General features: G+C 40.9%; 1 protein-coding gene and 1 pseudogene across 1 annotated transcript in view; both read right to left on the reverse strand.

The window, feature by feature from the left end:
- SLC2A13 (solute carrier family 2 member 13) overlaps window positions 1-23,454 on the reverse strand; it is a 342,174-nt gene extending 318,720 nt beyond the window's left edge. The window contains exon 1 of the mRNA XM_003926726.4: window positions 22,633-23,454. Within this exon, the coding sequence (XP_003926775.2) occupies window positions 22,633-23,188 (556 nt within the window). The 5' untranslated portion in view covers window positions 23,189-23,454. The remainder of the gene's footprint in view (window positions 1-22,632) is intronic.
- LOC141585166 (malate dehydrogenase, cytoplasmic pseudogene) lies at window positions 204-21,740 on the reverse strand (annotated as a pseudogene).
- Window positions 23,455-26,988: the final 3,534 nt, after the last annotated feature.

Below are 26,988 nucleotides of genomic sequence, written 5' to 3' on the forward strand. Positions count from 1 at the left end.
AATCCCCTTTCCTCAAATAAAAGGCTAGAGAGAAGTAGAATTGGGTGTTTTTGCTTACCCGTAGTCACCTACACTGTGTTTAACCAATTTTGGAGGCGGAGGCGGGCAAGGCTAGGCACGATAGCTCAAGCCTGTAATCCCAGCACTTTGGGAGGCCGAGGCAGGTGGATCACGAGGTCAAGAAATCGAGACCATCGTGGTCAACATGGTGAAACCCTGTCTCTACTAAAAATACAAAAAATTAGCTGGGCATGGTGGCGCGTGCCTGTAATCCCGGCTACTCAGGAGGCTGAGGCAGGAGAATTGCCTGAACCCAGGCGGCGGACGTTGCAGTAAGCCGAGATCGCGCCATTGCACTCCAGCTTGGGTAACCAGCGAAACTCCGTCTCAAAAAAAAAAATAAATAAAGCAAAACAGAGTATTCTGGTATACTTCAAAATGGCTGTCCTTTGGATGGGGCTTTTTGCTTTCATATTCTTTGATGCCCTTGAGGGTTTGACAGTGGTCTAAGTTGTGTTAAATTGATTGGCTTTATGTCTGGATGACTACAGGGGACCAAGGCTCAGCTTAGCATTCCTAGGCTGTGTGTTCTAACCCTGGGGGCCTGGGACTAGGCCCACAGCCTTTTTTCTCTGGCCCCTTGAGGTTAAGCTCCTGCTGTGCTGAAAACGACAAGGTGTTCCCAGTCTGCTGGTAACACTCCAATGGGGTGTGCCAGCAAAAGGGCTTTGACAAGGCAGTTGGGGTCCCTGCATGTGTGTGTACCAGTGGCAGGGTGGCAGTGAGGTCAGCATGCACACATGGTGTTCACTGAGCAATCCTGTAACTCAGTCCTACAGAGGTAAAAGCCAGGAAATTAAGAAAGATGACACAAATACTAAATTCAGACATACCAGTTTGTCTTCAAATTTTGACTTCCCTACTCAATCTGCCCGCTTACTTTTCAGAATCCTCAGTTGCATTCTGCATTATTTCCAGAGTTTTTAGTTGTAATCATTTGCACCCACCAGAGAAGCAGCACGGGGAGGCTGCAGGCAAACGCATGCCAGTGAAGTAATGAGGGGAGGCTGTGAACAAGTGCGTGCTGGCAAGGGAGGGCTGTGGGTGGGGCATGCCAGCAGGGGCCCACCTACGGAAGCTCTCTATGCGGCAGGATCTTCTGACAAAAAAGCTATGGCAGTAGCTGCCAGCAAGTGCCCAGCTGGGCAGTCAAGGTCATGTTGTAAGTAGATGTGGCCAGGCAGGAACCTTGGGATAGGACAGTAAATGGGGGATACTCAGAGCAGACAGGCCCCTTCCCATGAGCAAGATATACTCTGTCCAAGTCTGACAGCCAACAAAGGCTAAAGACACCTAGAGAAGTATGGTGGGCCCTGAAGGATGAGCACCCACGACCATGCTCCACTGCAGCCATTCCCACGCCAGACCCCTGGGGTTCCACGCATGCTGGAGTTCTGTCTCTGCCAGCTCAAATATTCATGGGGGTCCTGAGGTCTCCTGCAGCCAGAACACCAGAGGTCTGTGACAAGAGTGGGCCACTCCAAGCCTATTTCACTCGCCCCTTCCCCAGAAACTGCTCAGGGTTAGCAACAACTCCTGGTGCTCAGCAACTCCATGCAGGATTTCCTCCCCATCTTTAGCCGGGATCTGCATCCTCCTTCTGTCTACGCTCAATACTTTCTTTCTGAAGATCTATTGGGAGTGTGCAGTTCTTCCTGATGGTCTGGTCTCTAAGTGGGAGAAGCTCTTCCTGTCTGCACCTAGTCGGCCATCTTGTTAAATAGCAATTTTCAATAGTCTGTCATTCAGATTACTCATGAGATACTAGGGACTGTGTGGTAACTTATGTCACAGTTCTGTACTCAAAACATTTGCTATACCCCTTTGGGTCTGAAACGTGCATGTGCTGCTTAGGAGTGAGCTCGGGACTTGTTTCAGCTTATACACAGAAACACAGATCCTCTTTTTCAACTCCCTTCTCCACCACTTTCCCTGATATGCTCTGCTACGCAGACAACCAGGATTTTCTCTTAGAACTTAATCCCTTACACTGTTTTTCAGTTCAACATAATTGGGACTGTTCTTGCAGCGTAACAGCAAAAGAAACTACAGAGAAAAAAAAATAACTGATTCCCTCCCACACTTTCTAGACTCTAGGTATCCCTTTTCTACTTCCTCTGTACAGAAAGAGGGGCTGTATCTCAGCATTGATAGCGCTACACTACTGCCATCACCACTGCAGCAGTGCAGGTTTTTAACTGGGCTGGCCTCAAGGCAGGGCAAGGAGAGAAAGAAAAAAAAAAAAAAGGAGAGGGAACTCCTTCCATTTCTTCTGGCTCACAAGGGTCCCTATTCTGAGTCTTTTGACTAGAAGGAGGGGGTTTCTGTTGAAGTTTTCTGCTATATGTGTTCACTGAGCAGTACTGGTACTCAACCCGCCAAAGGTAAAAGCCAGGAAATTAAGAAAGGAAAGATGGCAGAAACAGTAAATTCACTGCCAGTCCAGTTGGTCTTCAAATTTTGACTTCCCAACCCAATCTTCCTGCTGTTTACTTTTCAGAATCCTCAGTTGCATGTTCCATTATTTTCAGAGTTTTTAGTGGCAATCACTAGAGAGACAGGCTGTGGAAGACTTACTCCATTTTGATCAGCACCAAGTATCATTCATTACACTTTAAAATGCTTTTTACTGTATACTTTTACTGTATACAGTACCACAAACAGAGATTTGAGAGGCAGTAAAAGGCATGCCAACAAAACCAGAATAAATGCTCCAAATACTGGATACTGAACCAACAGCTCTTTAACTGATAAATTTGAATGTATCTAATTAAAGATGAAGTACACATCTGGCAGGGTAACCGCAAATCTATTCTAAGATATTGCAAAAATGATCAAACAGGAAACTCTAGACCTGGCTCATGCTGTGCTTTCTTCTTACAAATACTTCAAACATCTAGCACCAGGCTCTCAAGTACTTACCTGTGTGTTCTACCCACCAATAGCTATTTTGAAACTGTGTCATTTGGCTTAGAATTGTGTGGTCTATAAAAACACAAAGCCACTTTTTAATGCAACAGTTTTCCATTAAAAAGCACTCTTTCAAAGAGTGCATGCACTATCCAACTTCAGCAAGATGTCTTAAATAACAAGGAACACATTAATAGCCAGCAAGGCCAGCCTACTCACGGGGCTGACTCAAATAACAAAATTCAACCTAAGTCAGGGCACTGGAAGTGATTTGTCCAGGATTGAGCACCAAATCCAATGGAGCATCCTATTAAAAAGTTAAAATATTTTTAGGGTAAATATAAAAAAAAATCATACAATAGGGCAGCACTAGGCTTATACTTCATTTTTTAAATGAACTCATGCTATCTATTTAGCATTTTATAATTGTATGTGACTAGGATTGAGGACTCCTCTTAAGGCTTGACACTCCACTTTCTGTCTGTGATAGTGTGAAATATTTATTAGGTCTTTCACCCTTGTTGCACAGCGGCATACAGCTCCTAAAATCCTTAGACTCTCCAAAGTGATGTCTTTTTGTATGCTAATAAGTTGACAGCTGACTGGTAGCCCCTAAGCAGCTTCAGGATAAGGGCTGGTCACTGGAAAAAACCACGGCAGATTAAGAGGGTTGGGACATTCAGCCTGATTCCCCAACTTCCAAGGGGAGAGAAGCTGAAGCTTAAGTTGGTCACCAATCACGAATGGTTTAATCAATTATGCCTAGGTAATGACATACTTGATTATGACACTTCTATAAAAAGCAAAAAGGGTTGAGTTCAGAGCATTTCTAGGCAGCTGAACACATGGAGGTTGACAGGAAGAGAACAAGAACTTATCCATGTATCAGCAGCGGTACACTTCACCTCCACGGGGACGGAATCTCCTGAGCTCGGGATCCTTCCGAGTCTCGCCCTATGTATCTCTTTCTCTGTTTGTATCCTTCGAAATATCATTTGAAAGAAACCAGTAAACCTAAGTGTTTCCAGATCTCTGTGAACCACCCTAGAAAGTTAATATAACCCAAAAAAGGTGTTTGTAAAAACTCCAATTTAAAATAGGTGGTTGGCAAAGTTCCAGAGACCCAAATTTGCAACTGATGTCTGAAGGGTGTTGGCACTGGGGGTGATGGGAGGTCTTGGGGACTGTGCCCTCAGCCTGTGGAATCAGACGCTATTTCTAGGCTGTCAGTGTGAGAACTGAATTAGAGGACACCCAGCTGGTGTCTGCTGCAAAACTGATTGCTTGTTGGTGGGAAGAATTCCCCCACATTTGGACACAGAAGCCTTCTGTGTTGACTGTTGAGAGAATTTTTAAAAAATATGCTTTTGAGTATGGTTTTACTCTCACGGTGTCCACTTCACATTGTGGAAGGGGCCCAAGTAGATGGCAGATCATGACAGTACTCCTTTTTCTTTCTCATCTGGCCAATGAAATGCCTATGGAAGAAGGAACTTTACATATAACTCTTACCTTACAGAAGAGAAAGAACGCCCAAGCATTAAGTGACTTACCTAAAATCGCGCGTTTACATAAAAGGTTTGAAAGCAAGACACAGGATTTCCAATTTCACATCCCACACTCCTTCCACTATTCCCTGCTGCCTTTTTTTTTTTTTTTTTTTTCAGACGGAATCAGGCTCCGTCGCCCAGGCTGAAGTGCAGTGGCACAATCTCGGCTCACTGCAACCCCCACCTCCCAAGTTCAAGTGACTCTCCTGTCTCAGCCTCCCCAGTAGCTAGAAATAAAGGCACGTGCCATCATGCCCAGCTTATGTTTGTATTTTTAGTAGAGACGGGGTGTCACCATATTGGTTAGGCTGGTCTTGAACTCCTGACCTCGTGATCTGCCCGCCTCGGCCTCCCAAAGTGCTGAGATTACAGGTGTGAGCTAGCACACCTGGCCCTTCCTGATGCCTTCTAAAAAAAAGCAAAAGCTGGGGAACTTCTGAAGAGATGGCACCTGGGAGATGCTGATCAAGGCACCAAACACAAATGCATTGGCAGTCAGCATGCAGGTGGCATGGGAGGGTAGTTTTGTTTTGTTTTGTTTTTAAATCCCACTACTCCCCACTGGAAATTACCTCTCTGAACAACAGGTTCATCTGAATACTTTTCATTTTACATAGTAATAAAAATAAATAAAAACAAACACCTATTGCCAGGATAAAAGAAAATGTGGTCTTTTCCTTTAGTGCCACCTGTTTTTGTAGCTGGCTAAAAAAAACAAAGCAGTAAATGTAAACTGAGAAATGAAGACAGGCCATCAAACAAGCAGCTACATGTCTATTCTCTAGCTACATGTCTATTTCATCTCTATAGATAAGAACTATTGTCCCTCATTGGTTAAATACACCACATGCTTTTTCTTACTACACCAACAGCAGAAGGTAATGCAGACCCGACAGTTTTAAAAGCGAACCAGTTACAAACAAGAAATGCATTGTTGTCTACCATCCACCACCCGAAAGACAAGGAAGAACTGGGCATTCATAGGTGTCAGGACTAAACTGATGGGTAATGTGATTATGTGTTGCCTCTAAACCAAGGACAGATTAGGGTTTGTCTCCTGGACCTAACACTGCAGTGTTTCCTCCAGAGAAATTTCCAAATCGAGGAAGACCTGTCAAGCTAATTTTCTCTAATGCAGTTACCAACAGCCAGTCCCAAGACATGTTTTCTTCACCTCACCCCAAGAGGCATAATTAGGTCTTGATACAGGACATCAAAACCAACTCTAGAAATGCAACACGTTACCTCCCAATTGCTTGGTAGCTCTGACAGTGGAAGTGAACAAAATGTACCCAGTCCTCAGATCGATTTTCTCTTAATCCCAGGCCGTTTGCTCCAGTTACTCAAGACAAAACCACACACATCCTCCTCAATCTTCCATACCTCTCACTACCACCTTGGCTGTATCTTTCACTGGGAAAGGATCCTTCAAAGTCTTAAAGGCAAGTAATGTTTTAAATAAAGGCTAATCATCTAATTGGCTTTCCAAAGGCCCCTGATAATTGAGCTAAGACTCTTGAAGCCACTCTCAAGAGTGTAACTTTAGAGTTTAACATTTCCACAGGACTTAATAAGTCTCCTAGTCTTTCTCTCCCTCCGTCTTTTCTCTTCCAGTCTGTATCCCTCTGTGTTTCTTCCTTTCATCAGTCATGGTCATATTAGTTGTAATAGTTTAGAAGTAAATTATCAAAACGCTTTAAGCTTTAAATGAAAAAAACTGAGTCTTTAAAACCCCTGTGGCTTTCAAATGACCTTTCTCCCCTGGAAGAATGTTTCCTACAACAGAAAAATTTCTACACAATCTTCTGTTCGTTGTTCTTCCCAATGCTCCTATTTATGTATCCTGCAAGCATTTACTAAATAAACACCTACTTTGTGCCAGAGGCTGTGATAGATCCTGAGATAAACACAAAAATAATAACCAAACATGGTCCCTGTACTTAAGGAACTCTTACCTCATAAGAGAGCAGAGTAAACCAACACTACCAGGAAGTTACATGTACCAGTTACCCTTCTGTACTACTACTTACTTAAATACTCATAAAACCACCATGAAGTGGATAAAGCTGAGAAACCTAGGGCCCAGAAGGGGTTAATCTGTATAAATTAATGAAACAACTCACTAGTATAAATTATGTAATTTCTACTAATTAGAAGTATAAATAACTATAATTCATACTGATTATAAGTATAAATATCCTTTTAAATTATTCCACTGAGGCAAGTGCATGGTAGATATATTAAAAACTAAAATGCAAGAACAGATAACATTTACTACATACTACCATGTGCCAGATACTGTTCCAAGAGCTTTATATAGTTTGTCTTATAATCTGTAAGACAGGTTTTTTTTAAAAATAACCTGAAAATATGTCTAATCTATTCAAAGAAGTAAATGGCATAACATTTCTTTAAGACTTAAAGCTCAAAAGGGAAACAGGTAAAGGCAATTAAGTCCAAAAGTATAGATGGTTCTCTCAAATTGAGAAAAAAACTGCTTGGTAGAACATGAACACTTCCTCAACATCTAAACTGAGAAAGATGACGCAAACACTGTTTAATTAGACCATTTTATTTTAATTGCTCTCTCTCAAACCTCAACATCATGTATTAGAAAAAATTACAACTTAGAAGAAACTGCAGCTGACTAGTCACTCAGCTCTTTGCCGGGAGAAGTGTCAATTTTTCAAAAGAACTTTCTTTACTTTTTGAAGCCAATCATCCATCATGGCTATGTTTTGAGGAAATTAACCATTACCTCAACAGTTGAAGCTCCGAAGCTCTACAGAGGTAGGATCTGGGGGTGTTAGTCTAGCTGTAGAAAAGCTAGAGGTATTGTCTTAAAGCTGTGTTGTCACAGCAATATATTGTATGTTACAGATCAATAAACATGGCAAAGCGTTCTAAAAATGCTTTTTATTCACAATTTACATAAGATTAAGAAACCTCAAAAACACCAAAGTGTGGTGGGGGTGTAGAAGGGGAGACAAAAAAAGAAGATACAGGGAGTGGTTGGGACCCTAAGCCCCAAAAGAGGTATGTGATGAAATGCCTGGTATAATAAATTCCTTGAAGCATGTTTTTTAACAACAACAAAAAAATTGAAGATGCATGTTTATCCTAGCATGGTAAAATGTGTAGTATGAAGGCAGCACCCACTGGTTTTAAGAGTCTATTAATCTCTGAATATCTGATCTAAATAACTCAATTACAACGAGTGAAGAAATAATTTCTAGTTTTCAGAAACTGGAAAATTTACCAAAAATGTGCTTAAGAGCCCAAGATTATTTGCAAGTCAATCACCTCAAGAACACTAAGTAATTGGTTTTCTTCAGAGGAATCATGCAAATGACAGCATTAATCATTTAAAGAGTCAGGAAAGAACTGAGGTGCTTCAGAGGGTGCCAGGGGCATATAGTTTTCAGAGTGGTCATCTTTGGACTTTACGAACTCTCGCTGTAGAAAGAACATGAAATAATATTCTTGATTTCATAACAAAAGACCTAATACATTCAAGAAAAGTTAATCTGTTAATTTAAAAGACAGGAGCCAAAAGTAATCAAACAGAATGACTCAGGTGTTATCAGTGAGCCAACCAATGTCTACTAAACTCTCATAAAAGTTATAAAAAAGAGACACTGTCCTCCCCTTTACTAATTTGAAATCTTGAGGATCTCAGACGATTTATTCCGTTTCAAAGGACAAATCCTCTGGCAGGTTTGATGAAACCATTTCTCAATTGTAATCACTAAAGAAGCCTGAGAATTTTAGAATCATGAAGGACTAAAGAAGCTGTTCAGTCAGGCTTGGAATACAAGGAAGATTTAATCTCTTGAACAAAGGTCACTCTGTATCTTATGCTGACTGCCTCCCTGTACAGACTTCCGTAAACTCTCTCCTAGTGTTCTCTGGAAGGAGCCTGTCTCACTGTTGGTCAGCTCTAAGAGTGGATCAATGGCAATAATGCAAATATATTTAAAATGTAAAATACAAGGAGATATATATCTTATATTTCCTATGAATTTTAACTTTTCTTGATTTTTAAAAGCATTCCAGTATCTTAAAGTTATTTTTAATATTAGTTCTGTTATCAATCATAACAGCCATTTAGCTTGCTCTGTGCTCCCTGGATTTGATAGACACGGAAGCTGAAGGCCTGAGCTTTCAGTTGCACCCCATTAGAGACCTTCTGGGCTCACTTTTCAACCCTGACAAGGTATCCCACTAAACCATGTTTTTTTTAATTTGCCAAATTTCAGAGATTTGTCATCAGTATCCCCATGAGATTAAACCTTATTTTGCTTTATTTTGCTTATAAACGCAAAGTAAATGTTCTACAAATATATTCAATGAAAGAGAAGTATGCCAAATGCTTAGAATTTTCCTAATCTCCTTACCGCAATGCACTCAAAGAAAAAACAAATGAAATTATTTAGTAAAGCATATTTCTAGTGAACACACAAAAGTTCCTAATCATCAGATTCTTTTCTAAATGCTTCCAAATCTTCATTAATATTTTATAATTTAGCTAAAAACCAGTCATGCTTATTTATCTTAATTCCTAGAATTCATTCCTTTTTGAACGATTAAGGCACTATTTGCTCATATGGCTCATCTCTGGGAATCTTATCCTCATGACTGCTTAAAAATAGAGAAAAATTTACTGACAGTGTCTTTGAGTTTACGTCTGTAAATTATTTTGAGTTAGATTAAGTTAGCCAGATGTTCACTTAAAGCAAATTAAAGGTAACTATTAACCATAGCAGTAGCTATCCATAGGCAAAGTTTTAATGCTTATTAATAACTATAAATTCTGTATTCTTTATATTTTCATTTAAAAATGTGTCATATTTAGAAACTAAAATTTTGAAAATAATCCAGACCTTAATGATCTCTTGCACAGATGAATAACTTTATAATTACCAAGCAAATGTAACAGTCATGTGTTTCTTTTCCAACATTCATGTTTTTCTTAATCAGGTCATAAACCTTTTTTTAAAAAAAGGTTCTTACCTCCCCAGCTTCAAGAACTATTCATTCATAATAAATAATGTACTTTAGATTTGTCTATTTTATATTACCTATGAAAAAGTAAAAGTCACTGCCTCAGAACTTTAGTAAGATATTCTTGGTAAAGATGCGCACATGCAGATATAATCAAGCACTGCCACGGAGATACATTCTCAGGAATACATTTTGCAAACTTCATAGAGTAGCCTTACATAAACCTGAATGGTAAAGCCCCCTATATACCTAAGCTATATGCCATAGCCTAATGCTCCTAGGCTACAAACCTGTATAGCATGCTATTGTACTAAATAGTGTAGGCAACTGTAACACAATGGTATTTGTGTATGAACATGACTAAACATATAAACATATAAATGGGACAGTAAAATAGAAATATTATCATCTTATGACAACACTATCCTATATGCCTCCACTGAAATGTCGTTACGTGGCATATGGCTGAACTTTATGTTGTGTAAAATAAGTTCCCTGAATTCTATTTTATGCACTGTAATTTGTACAGTAAGTCAAAAATAGAGCATCCTCATTCACCTGAGTATCATTAGATTTTTTATAATTTACTTATGTTGACACTATTGTTAAAATTTTATTCTACAGGATGAGGAGGAAATCTAATCTAAAATTAAAAGCTTTTTGCTACTATCTTTTGCTGTGATGTTGCAAACTATTACAAAAGCCAAAACTTCAATTAAAGTTGAAATTGGCCAACTACTGGCAACAAAGAATAATGACATGTCATATACTTGATGCTTTAAATTCCCTTTTTGTAGAATCCTAAATTTCAAGGTTCAAATTACGAACTATGAAAATTTCAAAGTGTCTTTCTCTCTTTAACCAGGAACTATAAAGGTGAAATGAGGTAACTCACCCATATGCATTCCTACTATCTAATATGCAAATTATAGTCCTACAAAGGTTTTAATTACACATGAGCCAGGAAAACTTAATTCAGGACAATCTGGTTTTGTTCGCCAATCTAAAAAGATGTTGATGTCCGTCTCCAATAGAGATAAAATGGGAAGAGAAATTCTTATTAATTAAAAAACAATGGCTAATGTTTTCTGAGCATATACTAAGCATCATGAATTCTTGTTGAGCTTTTAACAGAAAACAGTTTATCAATTAATCTATACAATAACTCTATGAAGTAGGTTTTTGTAAAACCTTACTTGCCAGCTCCAGGTGGCCCTCATCAATTTTTCTCTGCATTACTGTGTCTTAAATATTTTTCTATTACTGTCTTTATTAATGACATAGGAGTTTCACTATGGGCAGTAACAGAAGTATCACAGAGAAAGGTACAATAACGTCTATCTGGGGTGGCAGGAATGGCTTCACAAGTTTAGGGGGTTTACGGGATTTATCAGATTAAAAACTAGAAGAGTAAATCAGGAAACATGGCTCAAGTCAAGTCTTCACAGCATACTTTGACAATGTGAGTTTCCACATTTATTTGAATCAGTCCTTTTCAAATATAAGCTTAAAATACAATATGAAGACCAGTTTTTTAATTATCACAATTTGGACCGGTGAAAGTGCCACTCCATTTGCTATGAAGAGCTGCATATTGACTTCACTTGAAACATAACCCCATCCAGAATTAAAATTTTATCATTTAAAAGAGTCAGATCAACTTCAAGATCATGGTACTTATTTTTTAAATTCCATATATGTAATACCATCTTTAAAAACTTATCACATCATTATACATTTATACATGTTTTTTGTCCCCTAAATTTATAATCAGACCATAACGAGAAGTAAAGCATGTCTTATTTTTTGAATCCCAAGCCACATTGTGCCTGGCCCAATACAGATGCTTAATAGCTACTTAGTGAAATTTATTATAGAATCTGAAACATGGATTGGCTGCTAAGGAGAGAGTAAACGGAGATTTCAAATTACGTATTTCCATTCTCCAGGAGAAAGATTCACTAAGGTTTGAAAAGGTGTGTCATCAGACAGAAGATATGAAGGTCAGGGAAAACTGATCAGGCCTCTTTACAGCCTGGATGACCTACGACCCCAACACCCTTCCACTCCTGCTTTAAGTCAAGGTTAAGACACAAAGATGCAACTGTGTGCATCAGTAATCCCTCTTCCCACAAATCTCTCTGCCAGAAAAAAGAGGAGACATTAGAGCATTAATAACACATGGAAAAGATACATCCCTTGTAATAAGTTTACACTTCTGTTGATCCCACTGTCGCGTCTAAGTGTAATTACTCCATGCTCATCCCTGAGAGTCTATCAGATCATTTTTCAAACACAAATCAACTTTCGTTTTTTTAGGCTCCCTAGACACAGGGAGATACCCATTTCATTGCAGGCACTGAGAACAATGTTAGACTTAAAAGTCTTAACTGAAGTTAAAAGTAACACCTATTTTCCCCCAAGTACTTTAAAAAGTTAGAAACCACAGAGTAGTGTCAGAAGCAACTCTAGAGAACATTTAATTACTTCCATCCACTACACAAATTTCCCACAATATCCTTGATCCAATCTTAGCTCAAAATTATTCCTTAGGATTATACTGTTATAGTTTTTAATCTATAAATATTTACTGGATGCCTGTTGTGTACCAGGCACTACACTATGCAATGGTGAAACAGCAATAAACAAAATAGAAAAATTAAAATCTACCTTCATGGAGATTACACTCGAGTGGAGAGAAACAATCAATAAGTAACATAACTATTAAGTGTTTTGGATAGTGAAACTGCTATAGAGAAATATAAAGCAGGGAATGCCAGTGGTGGGGGCTGCAACTTGAAACCGAGTGATCAAAGAAGGCCCTGATAAGAAGCTATGCTTGAGGAAGCACAAGGGAGAAAGGAAAAGAGTACTCCAGGTATCTGGGGAAGAGGCTTCCCAGCAGAGGAAACTGCACACAAAAAGGTCTGGAAGGACGTCTAGTGTGTTCCTAGAGGCGGGGGCGGCTGAAAAGGAGGGAAGAAAAAGCAGTAGGAAATCAAGTCAAAAAAGAAGTGGGGATGGGCAAGATCCCATGGAGGGCTGCAGACCACCAGCTTTTACTCTGAGGTGAGGAGCTAAACAAAAATCTGAATGTGAAGTAGAACAATGATTAAAAAGGGAAGAGTAAAAAAAATAAAATGTAAAGGCCCTTTGCCATATGTAAACTAAACGTACACCTTTATTCCTTCTTCCAAACTCTATGTCCAGCTGTAATTTTTTAGGTAGCTGGAATCAATGTGTCCATACAGCTAAGTTCTATGCTTTGGGCTTATTATTTGCAGAATGTGTGTATCTGAAGTCTACAGGTTTTTTTGTTTAACGTCAATTCAATGTGGTCTAACTAATCATTTCCCAATCACTAGACACTTGGAGGTTCCTCCTAGCTTTTTAAAATTACATACTGCACATCTATAAATACCTTTATACAAAATTAGTCTTTTTTTCATTCAAATATGTATTTATTTAGAATGCACACTAACAGCATGATAAATTGTCATTCACAAACCTGTAACAAGAAGCACATCATTTTTAAAATGTATTGTTTTTCACAAGTAATTTAAGTATAACAGTATTATCATTTGGTACTTGAGTCAAAGATGACATTTAGATTCTTCAGCTTTGAGGCATTTAGTAACATTATTGTCTAGTCAGGCAGAGGAAAGAAATTCAAAAGCAGTTTCTTTTCTTCTGTCAGTGTCTTTGCAGTAAGATCCATCTTCTAACGTCAGAAATCATTATAGGGAGACCTTGAACAAACTTCCAGGTCTTATTCTTGATTACAACAGGGAATGAGTAGAGCACATCATCAGGAACACCACGGGAGTTGCCATCAGAGATAACACCCATGGACACAAACTCCCCCTCTGGGGTTCCAAACCAGATGTCCCTGACGTGGTCACAGATGGTTTTTGCAGCAGACATTGCACTGGATAGTTTTCGAGCCTTGATGACAGCAGCGCCACGCTGCTGCACAGTCGTGACAAATTCTCCCTTGAGCCAGTTGTCATCTTTCAGAGCTTCATAAACACCAACTTCCTTTCCTTGCAATTTCACCTTGACATGGTTGACATCTGGATACTGAGTCGAGGAATGGTTTCCCCAGATAATGACATTCTTTACATCATTAGCAGTCACACCAAGTTTAAGAGCAATTTGAGCTTTAGCTTGGTTGTGATCCAAAGGGGTCAAACAACTGAAGTTCTGCTTGGGGATGGATGGAGCTGACCTGGAGGCAGTCAGGCAGTTGGTATTGGCTGGATTACCCACAACAATAACCTAAACTGACTTCTTTGTGTATTTATCCAAGGCAGCACCCTGGGATTTGAAGATTTTCACGTTTGCTTTCAGTCAATCTTTTCTCTCCATGCCCTCTCTTCTTAGCATGGAGCCTAAGAGAATGGCCACATGCAGGTCTTTGAAGGCAACCTCTTCTTTATCTGTTGCGATGACATCTTTCAGGAGGGGAAGGGCACAGCCCTGAGGTTCCATTAGGACACTGTCCAGGACACCCATCATGGGGGTGATATTCAACAGCACAAGAATTATAGGCTGGTCTTTACCAAAGACAGATCCATGTCCAATACTGTACAGCAGTGAATATGCAATCTGACCACCTGCTCCAGTCATAAGGACTCTGATTAGTTAAGACGTGACTGAAAACTGTGAGGACAATTTCAATGCCTGCAAAATGAGCCTCAGAACGTCAGGTCCCCTCTACCATGGAACTGACTCAGTTTTTCTTTATTTCCTTATATTATAAACCCTCAAGTGAAATTTCCAGATCAAAGAATTATTAGTAATTTTACAACTAAACTGCAAGAGCAAAGACCTAGCCATATTAACCCCTGTATTCCAACTATTTACTTCAGTATGTATCAGTAATTCAAAATAAATGTGAATGAAGAACAAATGAAGCATGTTAAATATGTCAGCTTTTTATCTAGAAAATTATTCCAATTTATTTTGCAACCAGAAAATGTTTTCCTAGGCAACAACTTAGCCATGAGTTTTTAATTTGCTAATTTAGTAAGTATGGTGTTCTCTTAATTTTCACCTCTAATTAGTAACAAGACTTAACACTTTCCCAAGAGTATTTACTAACTGTATTTTTCTTGTTGTCAATAGTCTATGTAGTATACTTTGAGGATAAACATCTTTTCTTTTAGGTAAATCAATTTACCACAATATTTGGAGGTTTTAAAAATTATAATAAAAGATGTCATCAATATTGATAAGAAAAAAACTCCATTAGTAGAGACTCTTAAACCAATATACTACAGAGAATGAGACCTAAATTTAATTTACATTATTTTAAATTCACATTCCTATTTCCTCTTGTCAGTTACTTCTTTCTTTTCTCTGTTGTCTTACCTGATTTGCCGAATACTAAACTCTTTCAGTTGGAGCTATCACTGGAATTCTGAATCTGTTCCATTCATCCTATTCTTGTTTTAATAATATATAACATATACCCTATATAGTATATACATCTTATTTATTTGCAGTAATTACTTCAAACTACTGTCTTACTAGTGTTCCCCCAATCTGATTACAATCATTTTGTCAAATTCTAGAAAGTATCGTGTTGAGATTTTCACTACTAGCACATTAAATACTAATTTAGGAAGCATTATGGCGACTATATTTAGCTCTCACAATCAAAAACTGGATTTATCAGCTGAGCACGGTGGTGCACACCTGTAATCCCAGCACTCTGGGAGGCCGAAGCGGGCAGATCACCTGAGGTCAGGAGTTCGAGACCAACACGGCCAACATGGTAAAACCTTGTCTCTACTAAAAATATAAAAATTAGCTGGATGTGGTAGCAGGTGCCTGTAATCTCAGCTGCCCAGGAGGCTGAGGCAGGAGAATCGCTTGAACCTGGGAAGCAGAGGTTACAGTGAGCGGAGATCACCCCACTGCACTCCAGTCTGGGGAACAAAGAGTAAAACTCTGCCTCTGGCTCTTGGTCAGAAATCTGGGTTTAAATCTCAGCACTGTAACTAACAGTGCTAATTTCCCTAATTTCTCTGCACTTCCTTTAATTCATACTTAAACTAAGGAAAACACTCATGTTCCTAATTAATGAGTGCATGCAAACACACACACATACAGGCATAAAGAATAGACTTTGTTTTAGAGTCTACTTTTTATAACACCTCAGTTAAGCTGCTTAAAACTATTATATCTTGGAAAATGAAGACTACATATTTTCACAGTCAATGTATTCTAGGGAACAAAATGACATATTCCTAGAAGTAAAATTTAGTATTTTATGAAAATTCCCAAAACCTTACTCTCAAGGGGCATGACAAATGACTCCAACAATTTTAGTTTTGAGTGCAAAAAAGACAAATAGGACATCAAACTTAAAAACTGCACATCAAAGGACACGATCAATAGGGAAAAGGCAACCAATGGAATGAAAGAAAACATTTTGCAAATCATATATCTGATGGAGGTTAATATTCGGAATATATAAGTAAATTCTACAACTCAACAGCAACAGAAACAAACCAATTAAAGATAGGTAAAAGACTTAAAAATACAATAAACAATTTTCCAAAGAAGATATACAAATGTACAAGTGGCCAAAAATGAAAAAATGTTCCACGTCACTAATCCTAAGAGAAATGTAAATCAAAAATACCATGAGATATCACTTCATATCCATGAGATGGCCACTGCCAAAAGAAAACAAAACATCAAACGTTGGTGAGAATATGGAGAAACTGGAACCCTGTATGCTGCTGGAAGCAATATAAAATGTTGCCACTAGGGAAAATGGGATAGAGGTTCCTCAAAATATCAGAAATGGAACTACTACATGGTCCAGCAATCCCAATTCTGGGTATATACCCAAAAGAACTCAAAGAAGGATCTCAAAGAGATGTCTGCACTCCCATCTTCATTGCAGCATTATCCACAATAGCCAAGAGGCAGAGGCAACTCAAAGGTCTATCAACAGATGAATGGATAGATTAAATGCTGCCCCCCCTACACACAATGGAATATTACACAGCCTTTTAAAAGAAGGAAATTCTATCACATGCAACACCATGGATGAACCTCAAATAAAGTAAGCCAACAAAGGACAAACACTGCATGAAGTATCCAGAGAAATGAGAATCACAGAAACAGAAAGTAGGAACGTGGGTTGCCAAAGGATAGGGCAGAGAGGCTAGGGGATTTGTGTTTAATAGACATAGTGTTTCAGTTTTGCAAGATGAAAATGTTCTAGAGCTCTGTTGTGCAACAATGTGAATATCTTTAACAATACTGAACTGTATGCCTTAAAATGGTTAAAAGTATAAATGTGTTCTTTACCACAATAAAAAAAATCTATACTAAAACAAACAAAAGTAATGTCCATATGACATACCATGGTAAAGACCAATTATGCCAGTTTCAGGGAGGAGTGTCACAGACTGGGAAGCCATACCTCTTGGGTATGAACTCCAGCCCCACCCAACAGCTTTGTGATCATAAAAAAGTTACATCATCTCTTTCTGCCTAAATATCCTTATCTTAAAATAAAGGTAACCCTATTATCCCCCTGGGTTATGATGAAGACTATGTGAATTACTATGTGCAAAATGTTCAGCAGTATAAGCATTCAGCAAGTCTTAGGTACTACTTCCAGGGCATTGCCAGCTAAGTTGATTGTCAAACCACACCCTGCCATGAGGATGGACTTCCTAGACTCCTCCCAGTGCAGGTCAGGGAGGCGCTGAAATCAGAAGAACACAGGTGCCATCACTTGCTGGTGACCAGCTGTCATGGTGCTTGGCCCTGCTGTGAAACAATGCTCCTGCCAGGTCCCCTTGGACACATGCTGCAGACCGTCCCATTTCAAATGGTGGCCTTTAATAAAAGGCCTAACTAGAAAGCATGTAGTACTCGCAACTTGAGTTTAGAAGTAGCTGTGAAACATTTTTCTCTCTTTCTACAACCAGAGAAATTCAATTTTATATGTGGGAAAAGTCTGAGGCTTTTCTGGTGAATACCGATTTTTCTTCTGACACTGGAAGTTTTGATACTATCAGCAATAGCTGCTATTAAAGTGTTGCTACTATTTATTGGCTCTGATAGGTCACAGGAAAAAGAAAGGCAAAGAAATGGAAAAAGATGTACACAAGAAAGATGTAAAAAGGAGCTAAGCTCAATAAGAGAAAAAGAAATCAGAATCATGTGATTTGGGGTAAGGACGGCAAAGACTGCTTGATATTTCAGTTCTCTTAGCAGTTTCTACATCATTAAAGGTGTTCAAACAAAAGATGATAGTGTGAAGTCAGTAAACTTTGACTGTGTTCTTACTTTAAATTTATAAACCACAACAGGGAAAAATGAATGAATGAAAAAGAACAATGTTTTCCAAGGAAGTCACGTGAACCATTTCACATAACTCATGTTAACAGACTTATCTTGAAGAGGGTGTTGCTATACTACTAGGCAAACACAATTAGATCATAATCCTCACTATAAATGCAATGTCAGTCCTGCTGCTGCCAGACAGAAAAGGGAGGGAACAAAGCTGTTAATGCGTACAAAACAAGGAAATACAAGAAGTCAAAGGAGGCTTTATTTTATGTGTCAGTTTCATACCAGTAGGGAGCATAAACCCAATAAAGATTTCCTGCCTTCAAAGACAGAAACTGGGGAATAGTGGAAAAAAACAAATTTAATCACCTCCCCCAAAAACTGTGTATTAGCTGATTAAGTATTTGAAAATTAGTAGCTTCTGCCCAGCTATGCTTAGCTTAAATGAAATTATTTGTTGACACTGATCTCAAAATTGCATATTTTTTCATCAAACAAGATTTTACATTTCATTTGCAATGAGGAAGAATTCAAAGTGCTGTTTGAAAAAAAATGTGGTATTTTTAAAAGTATTACTCAACAGGCCATAATATACTAATTATAAGCTGCAATATACAGCTACAAATTGTATTCCGGTAGACGGAGTCCTAAAACAGAGGCTGACAGAGGAGAAACTGATGTAAATCTAAGGTTAATTCAATGAATCCAGTGCTGTATAAGCCAGTATGTCAATTCTCAGGAAAGGTTTCGAATACTGGTGACTATCAAATTTAGAGACTTCTTGATATTCCCTCCACAGGCTCTAAATCGCCACTTAAAATGAGCAGTAGAATAAATGCCAACACCAGGTAGAAACAGCTAATGGGTATGCTTTTGCGCTGACTGTGCACGTGCTAACAGTGATAACAGTACCATGCTCTTGTACTTTGCCTTTTCTAGACAATTTCTTGTGTGTTATGCATGGGAGATACATGGTCATAGAAAATGAAGCAAAGAAGCAAATTCATATTCTTCAATCCTGTTGTAACTGAGCCTACTTAAAAACCTTAATTATAAGTATAATACTGCTAAACACCTGCAAATGGGACTGTGTGTAAAGAACCTACAAAATGAGATTAACCCTGTTAGGATACAATCATTTCTGGGATGGAAAATTTATGTCCTGTTTGAAATGTGAGTTTTCAACTTTAAAACATTCAGGTGATCATGGTAGCAGGCAGAGACAATGGAGGAAGTCTAGTGTCAGGACTCAAGTGTAAGAGAAAAATAAACTACAGGAACTCACCTATGCTTCAAATACTGCTTTTTCTGTGCCTTTACACCAGCTATTAACTCCACCTTAAATGCCCAGCAGGGTAATAGGGCAAAAGACTCAAGATATTTTTTAATCCTGTCTCTGTAATCAGTGCCATTTAACTGTTTTCACACCCCACAAAAGGGAACTCATTTCCCAGACTCAGGAGATTAAATGAGGTAATATGTGTTAAGTACTACCACTAGGCCTGGCACATACTACAGCACTAAATAAGCACTTTCCTGGCTTTATCTACATCATCTAGTGAACACCACTCACTTTTCAAACCCTACTCTGAATATCCCACTGTAGAACCTTCCTCAATCCTGTGTTCTATTTTTTCCCCTCAAAGAATCAACTGGTCGACCACTCAATCTTCTGTGTGTCATCTGGCACTACAGAGAAATGTCTATTTTAATTGCTTGTTTATGTATCTTTCTACTCCATCACAGAATGAACACCTCCAGGGTGGGATTTTTATCTATCTAATTACTGCCTACCCCATATCTGACAGAATCAATAAAGACAGCTTAATTAGCAAGTGTTGAATAGATGAATGTTTTCATTCAACTATTACAACCAAAACCTTAAGCTAGCCTTTCAAATACTTTGATAATGCACTATTTTCTACCAACTAGCAATGGAAACTGTTCGGTTTTTTTCATTTCTGCTCACCATTCATTTATTCAACAGGTATCTCCTATGCGGCAGGAACCCATCAGCGAACAAAATGAACAGAATCCCTGACCCACATGGGCCTTATATTTACCACAGGTAAATGTATGGAGGAAAGACGTTCTTACAGCAAACTTGTCTGAGAAAGCTATCAGAAGCCACATGTTGTTAGTCATCAACATTTACTAAATATCATAAAGACAAAACAATAAATCCCTGACTACACATAAAATTTAACTACTTAAAATAAAAAGCATAAAATTAACCCAGATTTAGTGTACCAACCAAGCAACCTGATTCAATGGTCTTCAAAAAACACTCATGTTAGAAACCCATTTCCTTGTAGCAAAAAAAGAAAAAACAAAAACTTGTGATTTATTTTGAAAGGCTAGTAATCTTTGTGAGTTTTAATGATTTTATGTGTGTAATTACATGTTTTGCATAGATCCTAATTTTAATCCTAATTTGAAGTTTTTTTTTAAATATTGTTTTATTTTGAATGCGGCCTATTTCCAAGTCTGTTTATGATCTTAGAACATTCTTTATTTTGTAAATGACAAGGGCTTTTATGAAATTGCCTCTGGGCTTCTATTCTGAGAGGTATGTTTCTGGAAGTGAGATGGGCCACACCAGAACTGAATGGAGACCACACCTAAACTGGCCTTCTCTGTTGAACCAACCAGCCCAGAGACCACAGAATGAGGCTACAAGACAGAGGCCTCCACAGCTCTGGCACACCAACACTTTCAATCTGATCTCCTTTATTGCTGCTTCCATCTATTCCCCAAGTATGCCCTATGCTTTTCTTCCTTTACTCATTTTATCCCTTGCTTAGAAGGCCCTTTCCTTGTTTCTCTTAAAATACTGACATGTCAACGTACCATTTTCATCGGTAAGAGCTTCTGGCTTCCCTCTGCTGGGGATAACTGTACCCTCTCTGAATTCATCAGCCATCTCTGAGAATCTCTCTTATATAGCTTACCAAGTTCTGTTGCTTTGTCCCACCTTGCTACATTTGCTGAAATATAATACATTCTCCTCACTGTTCTGCTCAGAACATCTGGCAGGGGACCTTACAAAGAACAGGGGCTCAATATGCAGGTCAGATAAAAGAGTAAACATAATACCCAAAATTTTACCAAATACTTGAAAACACTAGAAAGCTTCATTTAGAGAGCTCTGCAAAGCATGATTCAATTTCAAAATCACAAAAAAAGATTCAGGGTGACAGAACAAATCTTACTACCTAAAATGATGTTATTTCTATTGCAGAGCAACAAAAAAGTCCAGATGTTCCAAGCAGACAATGCTGAGAAAAGAATCATGGTCGCTGGACATTAAAAGTGGGTTATTCGTTGAAGGGTCCTGCAGGCACAGGTAGTTTCCACACACAGAGGTTTCCTTGCAGCTGGATTTTTTTTTTAAATCACTTTGGACATTTTTGTGCCAACTTAATGGGTTACTGAGAGCCTTGCCCTACCTTTGCTAATTAGCAGTACAATAAACAAGCAAAAGCAAGGTCACTACTGACAAACTTCGGATATAAAGTGCTGTGAACTGGGTTTTAAGCTCATGGTTCCCACATGTGGAGTTGAATATATGGCCTTTGCTTTCCTTCAGAACCCACAGAAAAATGGAGAAAAGCACAAACATCAAACAAGTGGTGAATACACAGATCAGCAGCAGCCCCAGGTTTAAAGCGCTTTCATCAAGCCCCAGCCACAGGGAAGAAATACTTCAACAGCACCCTAAGGGAAACAAAAAACTGAATTATGAAATGAAACATTAAAAACACATCAGAGGTGTGCCTTAGAAAAATTACTAGTGAGATTTAAGTCGCAACCCCCACGTTCCCTCAAAAGTGCTTTCTAATAATACTGAGCACATTCCAAATATCTTCCCTCTGCCGAAAACTTGACAATTGTACCTCCCCTGCTAAGCAAAAAAAAAAAAAAAAAAAAAAAAAAAAAAGAAGCCTGGAGAACGTTAATGGCTTCATTTTTGAAGTAAATTCCAAACATTTATCTCGCTGGGCATTTATCCACAGGGGGAGTAGCTCCTAAATGAATTTAGGAAGTGAGCATGACCCTTAATAGATAATTTGGTTCCCAACTGGAGAGCACGAGAGGCAACACAAAGAGGAGGCTGGATGAAAATGGATTCAAATGAAAAAGTTGGAGAAACAGAAGGTAACGGAATTTACCTGGGGAAAGAATGAACGCTGAAAGGCAATACAAAAAGCATCAAAGCAAAAGGAGATGCCATCTAAAGACAAATGCTAGAGAAGGAAAGAGGGCAGGCGTAGCTCATAAACCTTTCAGAGTTCAGAATTACTTCACTCTAAAAATATCTCACTGTGACTTGACGACTGACTGGGTTCCAGGCTGGGAGCTCTAGAAAAGGAAATGGTCTAGTAGTGGAGAGACAAGGTGGGACAGTGCAGGAAAGTAGAGACCCTCGTAAGGTCCAGACGCAGCATCAGGTTAGGCTGGATCAAGGAAAAAGCTGGTGCTCAGCTGGGTTCCTGGAAGTGCTGAGAGGCAACAACCACTCGACATGAGTGGTCGGTGGGCGATCAAAGATTCCACGTGGGCTCGAGCGAGACTACAGTGGACCCCCCGCCACCATGTCCCCACCTTCCCGGAGAGCCTTGGAGGCTGGACCAACAAACAGATGGGCTCTGGAGGCCAGAGAAGTGGAGGATTCTCTGACCCGGCGAGACCCGACGGGGACCCCCAATGGGCAAGAGGCACGAAACGCCCACGCAAGGGCGGTGACACTGGGGTCCCGGGCGCCCCTCGCGGAGCACGAACTCACCGATGCCGAGCCCCACGACCAGGCGGCCGGCGAGCAGCGTCTCCTTGTTGTTGGCCGCGGCCAGCACCGCGGAGCCGGCGGTGAAGAGGGCACTGGCCAGGAGGATGGCGGCGCGGCGGCCGAAGACGCCGTTGAGGGCTCCCCCGGCCAGCGCCGAGACGGCGGCCGCCCCCACCGTGCTGGACACCAGCAGCTCCTGCCACAGCGCGTCCAGGCTGAGCTGCCGCTTGAGCAGCAGCATGGCCCCCGACACCACCCCGGTGTCATAGCCAAACAGGAAGCCGCCGAGCGCGGAGAAGACGGCCACCACGTACACGAAGGCGGGGGTCTCGTCCTGCTGGAACTGCCGCCGCGCCGCGCGCTCCAGGTCCCCGACGCCGCCGCCGCCCGCGCCCGCGCTCTGCAGGCTGGTGCTCGACTCGGCGGCCGCCAGGAGGCTGCACTCCCCGGCCGCGCTCGCCGCGTCCGGCTCCTGCTGCTTCCTGCGCCGCTCGCCCATGAGGCTGCTCAGGCTCCGCAGCGTGTACTCCACATTCTCGCTCGCCTTGCGGGACATAGGGCAGGGGCCCGGGGCTGCCCGGGGGGACGCGGCTCCGCGGGCCGGCGGTCTCGGCGAGCTGGACGGCCCGAGCCGGCGGGGGCAACCGCCGCCGCCTTCTTCCTCCCGGCTTCCGCTACGGCTGCCACGGCAGCAGCCGCCGCCACGGCCGCTGCGGGGAGAAAGTTGCTGCCCGCCGCGCTCCGGCGCTGCGGAGTTGGAGCCCGGCGGGTCTCACTCCACACTCACGCCCCGCGCCTGCCGAGCTGGCGCTGCGGAGTGGGCGGGAGGCGGGGCCGCGGGTCACGTGCAGCCCCGGGCCGGCGGGGCGGGGCCCGGGGAGCGTCCCGCCCCCTCCCTGGGCGGGGCCGGGTTCCGCCCGCCCCGGACCCTAAACCCCGCCCTCCCGGTGGGTGCTACCTCTGACCTCGGCTCCTGCTGTATGGAAGGAGCTCTGGCAACTGTATGGAATTATCCCTGCCTTCGGAGCTGCGGCGGTGGAGCAAGCCAATGTGGAAATAGATGCCAGGTAACAGGCTTCCAGACTGAGGAAGCCACCCAAAATGTTTGCGCTGTTGGGAGGGTAGGGAGAGACCCCCTAAACCAGCCTCACACTCCTTCCCGCAGCCTGGAGATAAGGCTGGAAAAGGGCTGGAAAAAATGTCCTAGAATAACACCTAGAATAGCACCCTTCCTTTTATAGCATTGTGACATTACCCAGCGGGGTCTGCTTCCCTGGCATTAAACGTGTTTGTTCTGGAGCAATTCAGGACAGCATTCTCTCATTTCTATAGCTCAGGCGTCCCCAAACTACGGCCTGCAGGCCGCATGCGGCCCCCTGAGGCCATTTATCCGGCCCCCGCCGCACTTCAGGAAGGGGCACCTCTTTCATTGGTGGTCAGTGAGAGGAGCACAGTATGTGGCGGCCCTCCAACGGTCTGAGGGACAGTGAACTGGCCCCCTGTGTAAAAAGTTTGGGGACGCCTGCTATAGCTAGTCTCCACTCTCCTCGCCATCCCTCCTCAATTTATGCTTATTTTAAAGGAATGGTGCCTTTGATTCTTTGAAGACAGAGATAACATATCTTCTGGGGTGAATCCCAAACCTCCTTCCGTGGATCCCTGACTTGTACAAAAAAATTCATATATATGCATTCCACCCATGAAAAAGTTAATTCCCAGTAATAGAAAGAAAACCCAAGACCCTGATGTGTGATCCGGCAGGCAGTCTCCACCTCTCTGCCCCAACATGCTAACCAAAAGGTAGGATATCTTCTGCCCTGAGAATCCTCACTGTTGCCCTCGATGAGGCACTGTTTTAACTGCCTCATTTACTTGAAACAAAGACATTATTTGCAACCAAATTTTTAAACTGTTGAGTGAGTTGACAGTTGTTGGTTCATTTGGGTTTCTTGGTTATTTTTCCCCCTTTGATTTAAATGTTTTGTAAATTATATAGTTCTGCATCAGGGGCTAAATTCTGTTTTCGTTTTTGTTTTTGAAACAGTCTTGCTCTTCCTCTTAGATTGTAGTGCAGTGGTGCTGTCTCGGCTCGCTGCAGCCTTAAACCAGCCTCCCAGGTTTAAGCGATTCTCCTGCCTCAGCTTCCCGAGCAGCTGGGCCTACTAAAGATGTTTTGCCTCTCTGATTTGCTTTCCTTCTTCAGGCTGAGGTCAAAAAGTCAAGCATCATAGGATTCTATTCCTACAATTCCACTCCTCTTTTATTTACGCTGTTTGAGCAAAAGCTTTCTTAGCCGGGGGCCTATTTTCTGTACAGTCTAAAACTTTTTTTCTTTTAGACAAAAGGACTTGTTATCTCTATTTCAATAAAAACTTATATTAGAATTTGTCAAAACTGCTTTCATTTTGTTTATTAGTCGCGGTTATCTCCCTAATATAGCACTTTCCTTGCCAGCGACAAGGAAAAATAAATTAACGAACCCAGAGGGCTTAACTAGCTTTAAAGCAAGGCTCTACCGTCATTCCCGGGAATCAGTTAAACAGAAAGAGCCTTTAGATGTGCAGCAATGAAGTCTTTAATATTCAGACCTCAGGCGGTATTGCAGGTGAGAGCGCGCCTTTTCCGCGGCATACTACGGTACTGAAAACTGCGCCCCCTGGCGGTAAGCTAATTCCCAATGCTTCTAAGAGACTGGCTCCGCAGATGAGAAGCAGCTGGTACTTCGACAGTTCCCTCTTGCAGAGCTGAAACAAGCTACTTTTTGCCCCAGCGGGTGTAGTGAACACCTTGGTTCCCGAGCACCCCTTGCTTGAAATTTAGCTTTGGGGTCATAGAACAAGAAACTACTTTAAAAAGTTCTGTTCCATATTAGGGCATTTATGTATCTGTGATCAGGTTACATTTGAAAAGAATTGTAACGTGAAAAAAAGGCATCGGAGAGTTAAACAGAATTCTTCTCAACCTTAAGAGGGAGCCCAGTTCAGCTTACCACCAGCGTGTGAATCTAATATGTAGTTCCCCGAAGTCTGCCCCAGCTGTGGATTATGATGAACTGGAAAGCCCATGGGCTGAGAATCAAAAGAAATGAGTATCGGCACCACCGTTGTTTTACTGTAGAACTTTCCAGAAACCATCAGATTAGCTGTGCTTTACTTTTATTCTCATTTGAAAAGCAGATAATGTGCAGCAACTACTCACTGACTAGCAGAATAAGTGTTAAAAGGTATTTCTTAAATAAAATTAATTGCTATTTCGGGGCAAATTTCCTTACAAGAGTCATTATTGGTTTGCAGTGAGTTCTATAGTTCTAGTTTTGAGGACATTTGCTTTGCAACCTCCAGGAATATGTTCCAAAGTAATCTAACTATGAGGAAAACTAAAAGTCCCTTCTCAATCATCTTTTCCATCATAACAGACCCCTTTCACCAGAGAATATGAAAGGATAGAAAGAGCATCTTTGTCCAAAGCCCTAGCAAACTTCTTATTATCTCTAACTGGGTTTGTCAACTGTGGTCCCATTCCTGATCCAGTTACTGCAGCTGGGAGATTAGTTTGATGATCAGTCTGGGGCCAATCAACACCCACATCATGAGCTTTGAGTGAAGGTAAATCACATGGACTGAGACTATAGGAAGTGTTCCCATAAGAAATCTTTTGCCAGAAGGCAGGCAAACAAATGCTGGCAATAAAACCGACATATTTGAGTTGCCATAAGTAATTAGTAAGTTAAGATGGCATAAAAGCCAAGTAAACCATTTCAAGAAGGAAGAACTGGCTAATAGAATCAATTATATTACAGAGAGATGAAAGAGAATGAAAGCTCATGGGAAATCTTTAAATTTTATTACAGAAAGTCAATGAAAGGCTGGATGCAGTGGCTTACGCCTGTGATACCAGCACGTTGGAAGGCTGAGGTAAGTGGATCATCTGAGGTGAGCAGATGGCACTGTGAAACCCCATCTGTACTAAAAATATAAAAATTAGCTGGGCCTGGTGGTATGCACCGGTAACCTCAGCTACTGGGGAGGCTGAGGTAGGATAATCGTTTGAACCCAGGAGGTAGAGGTTGCAGTGAGCTGAGATTGCACCGCCACACTACAGCCTGGGCAACAGAGAGACTGTCTTAAAAAAAAATGGAGAGAAAGTCAATGAATGTTGACTGCTGAGAATCAGAATGTTATTTTGAAGGTATTATAGCCACGAAACCTAATAACACCAGAATCCTATCCTTTTGATTATTCCTCCTCTCTGTATGTATAATATGAGAATTAATAAGCAACAGCAGCATCAGAATAAAGATATTATTTAATAAGTACAAAGGTAAAGTATGGGTCCTATGGTTTAGTTATGAGGTAT

Source organism: Saimiri boliviensis, chromosome 7, assembly GCF_048565385.1.
Source record: "Saimiri boliviensis isolate mSaiBol1 chromosome 7, mSaiBol1.pri, whole genome shotgun sequence".
In the NCBI taxonomy this organism is placed as follows: Eukaryota; Metazoa; Chordata; class Mammalia; order Primates; family Cebidae; genus Saimiri; species Saimiri boliviensis.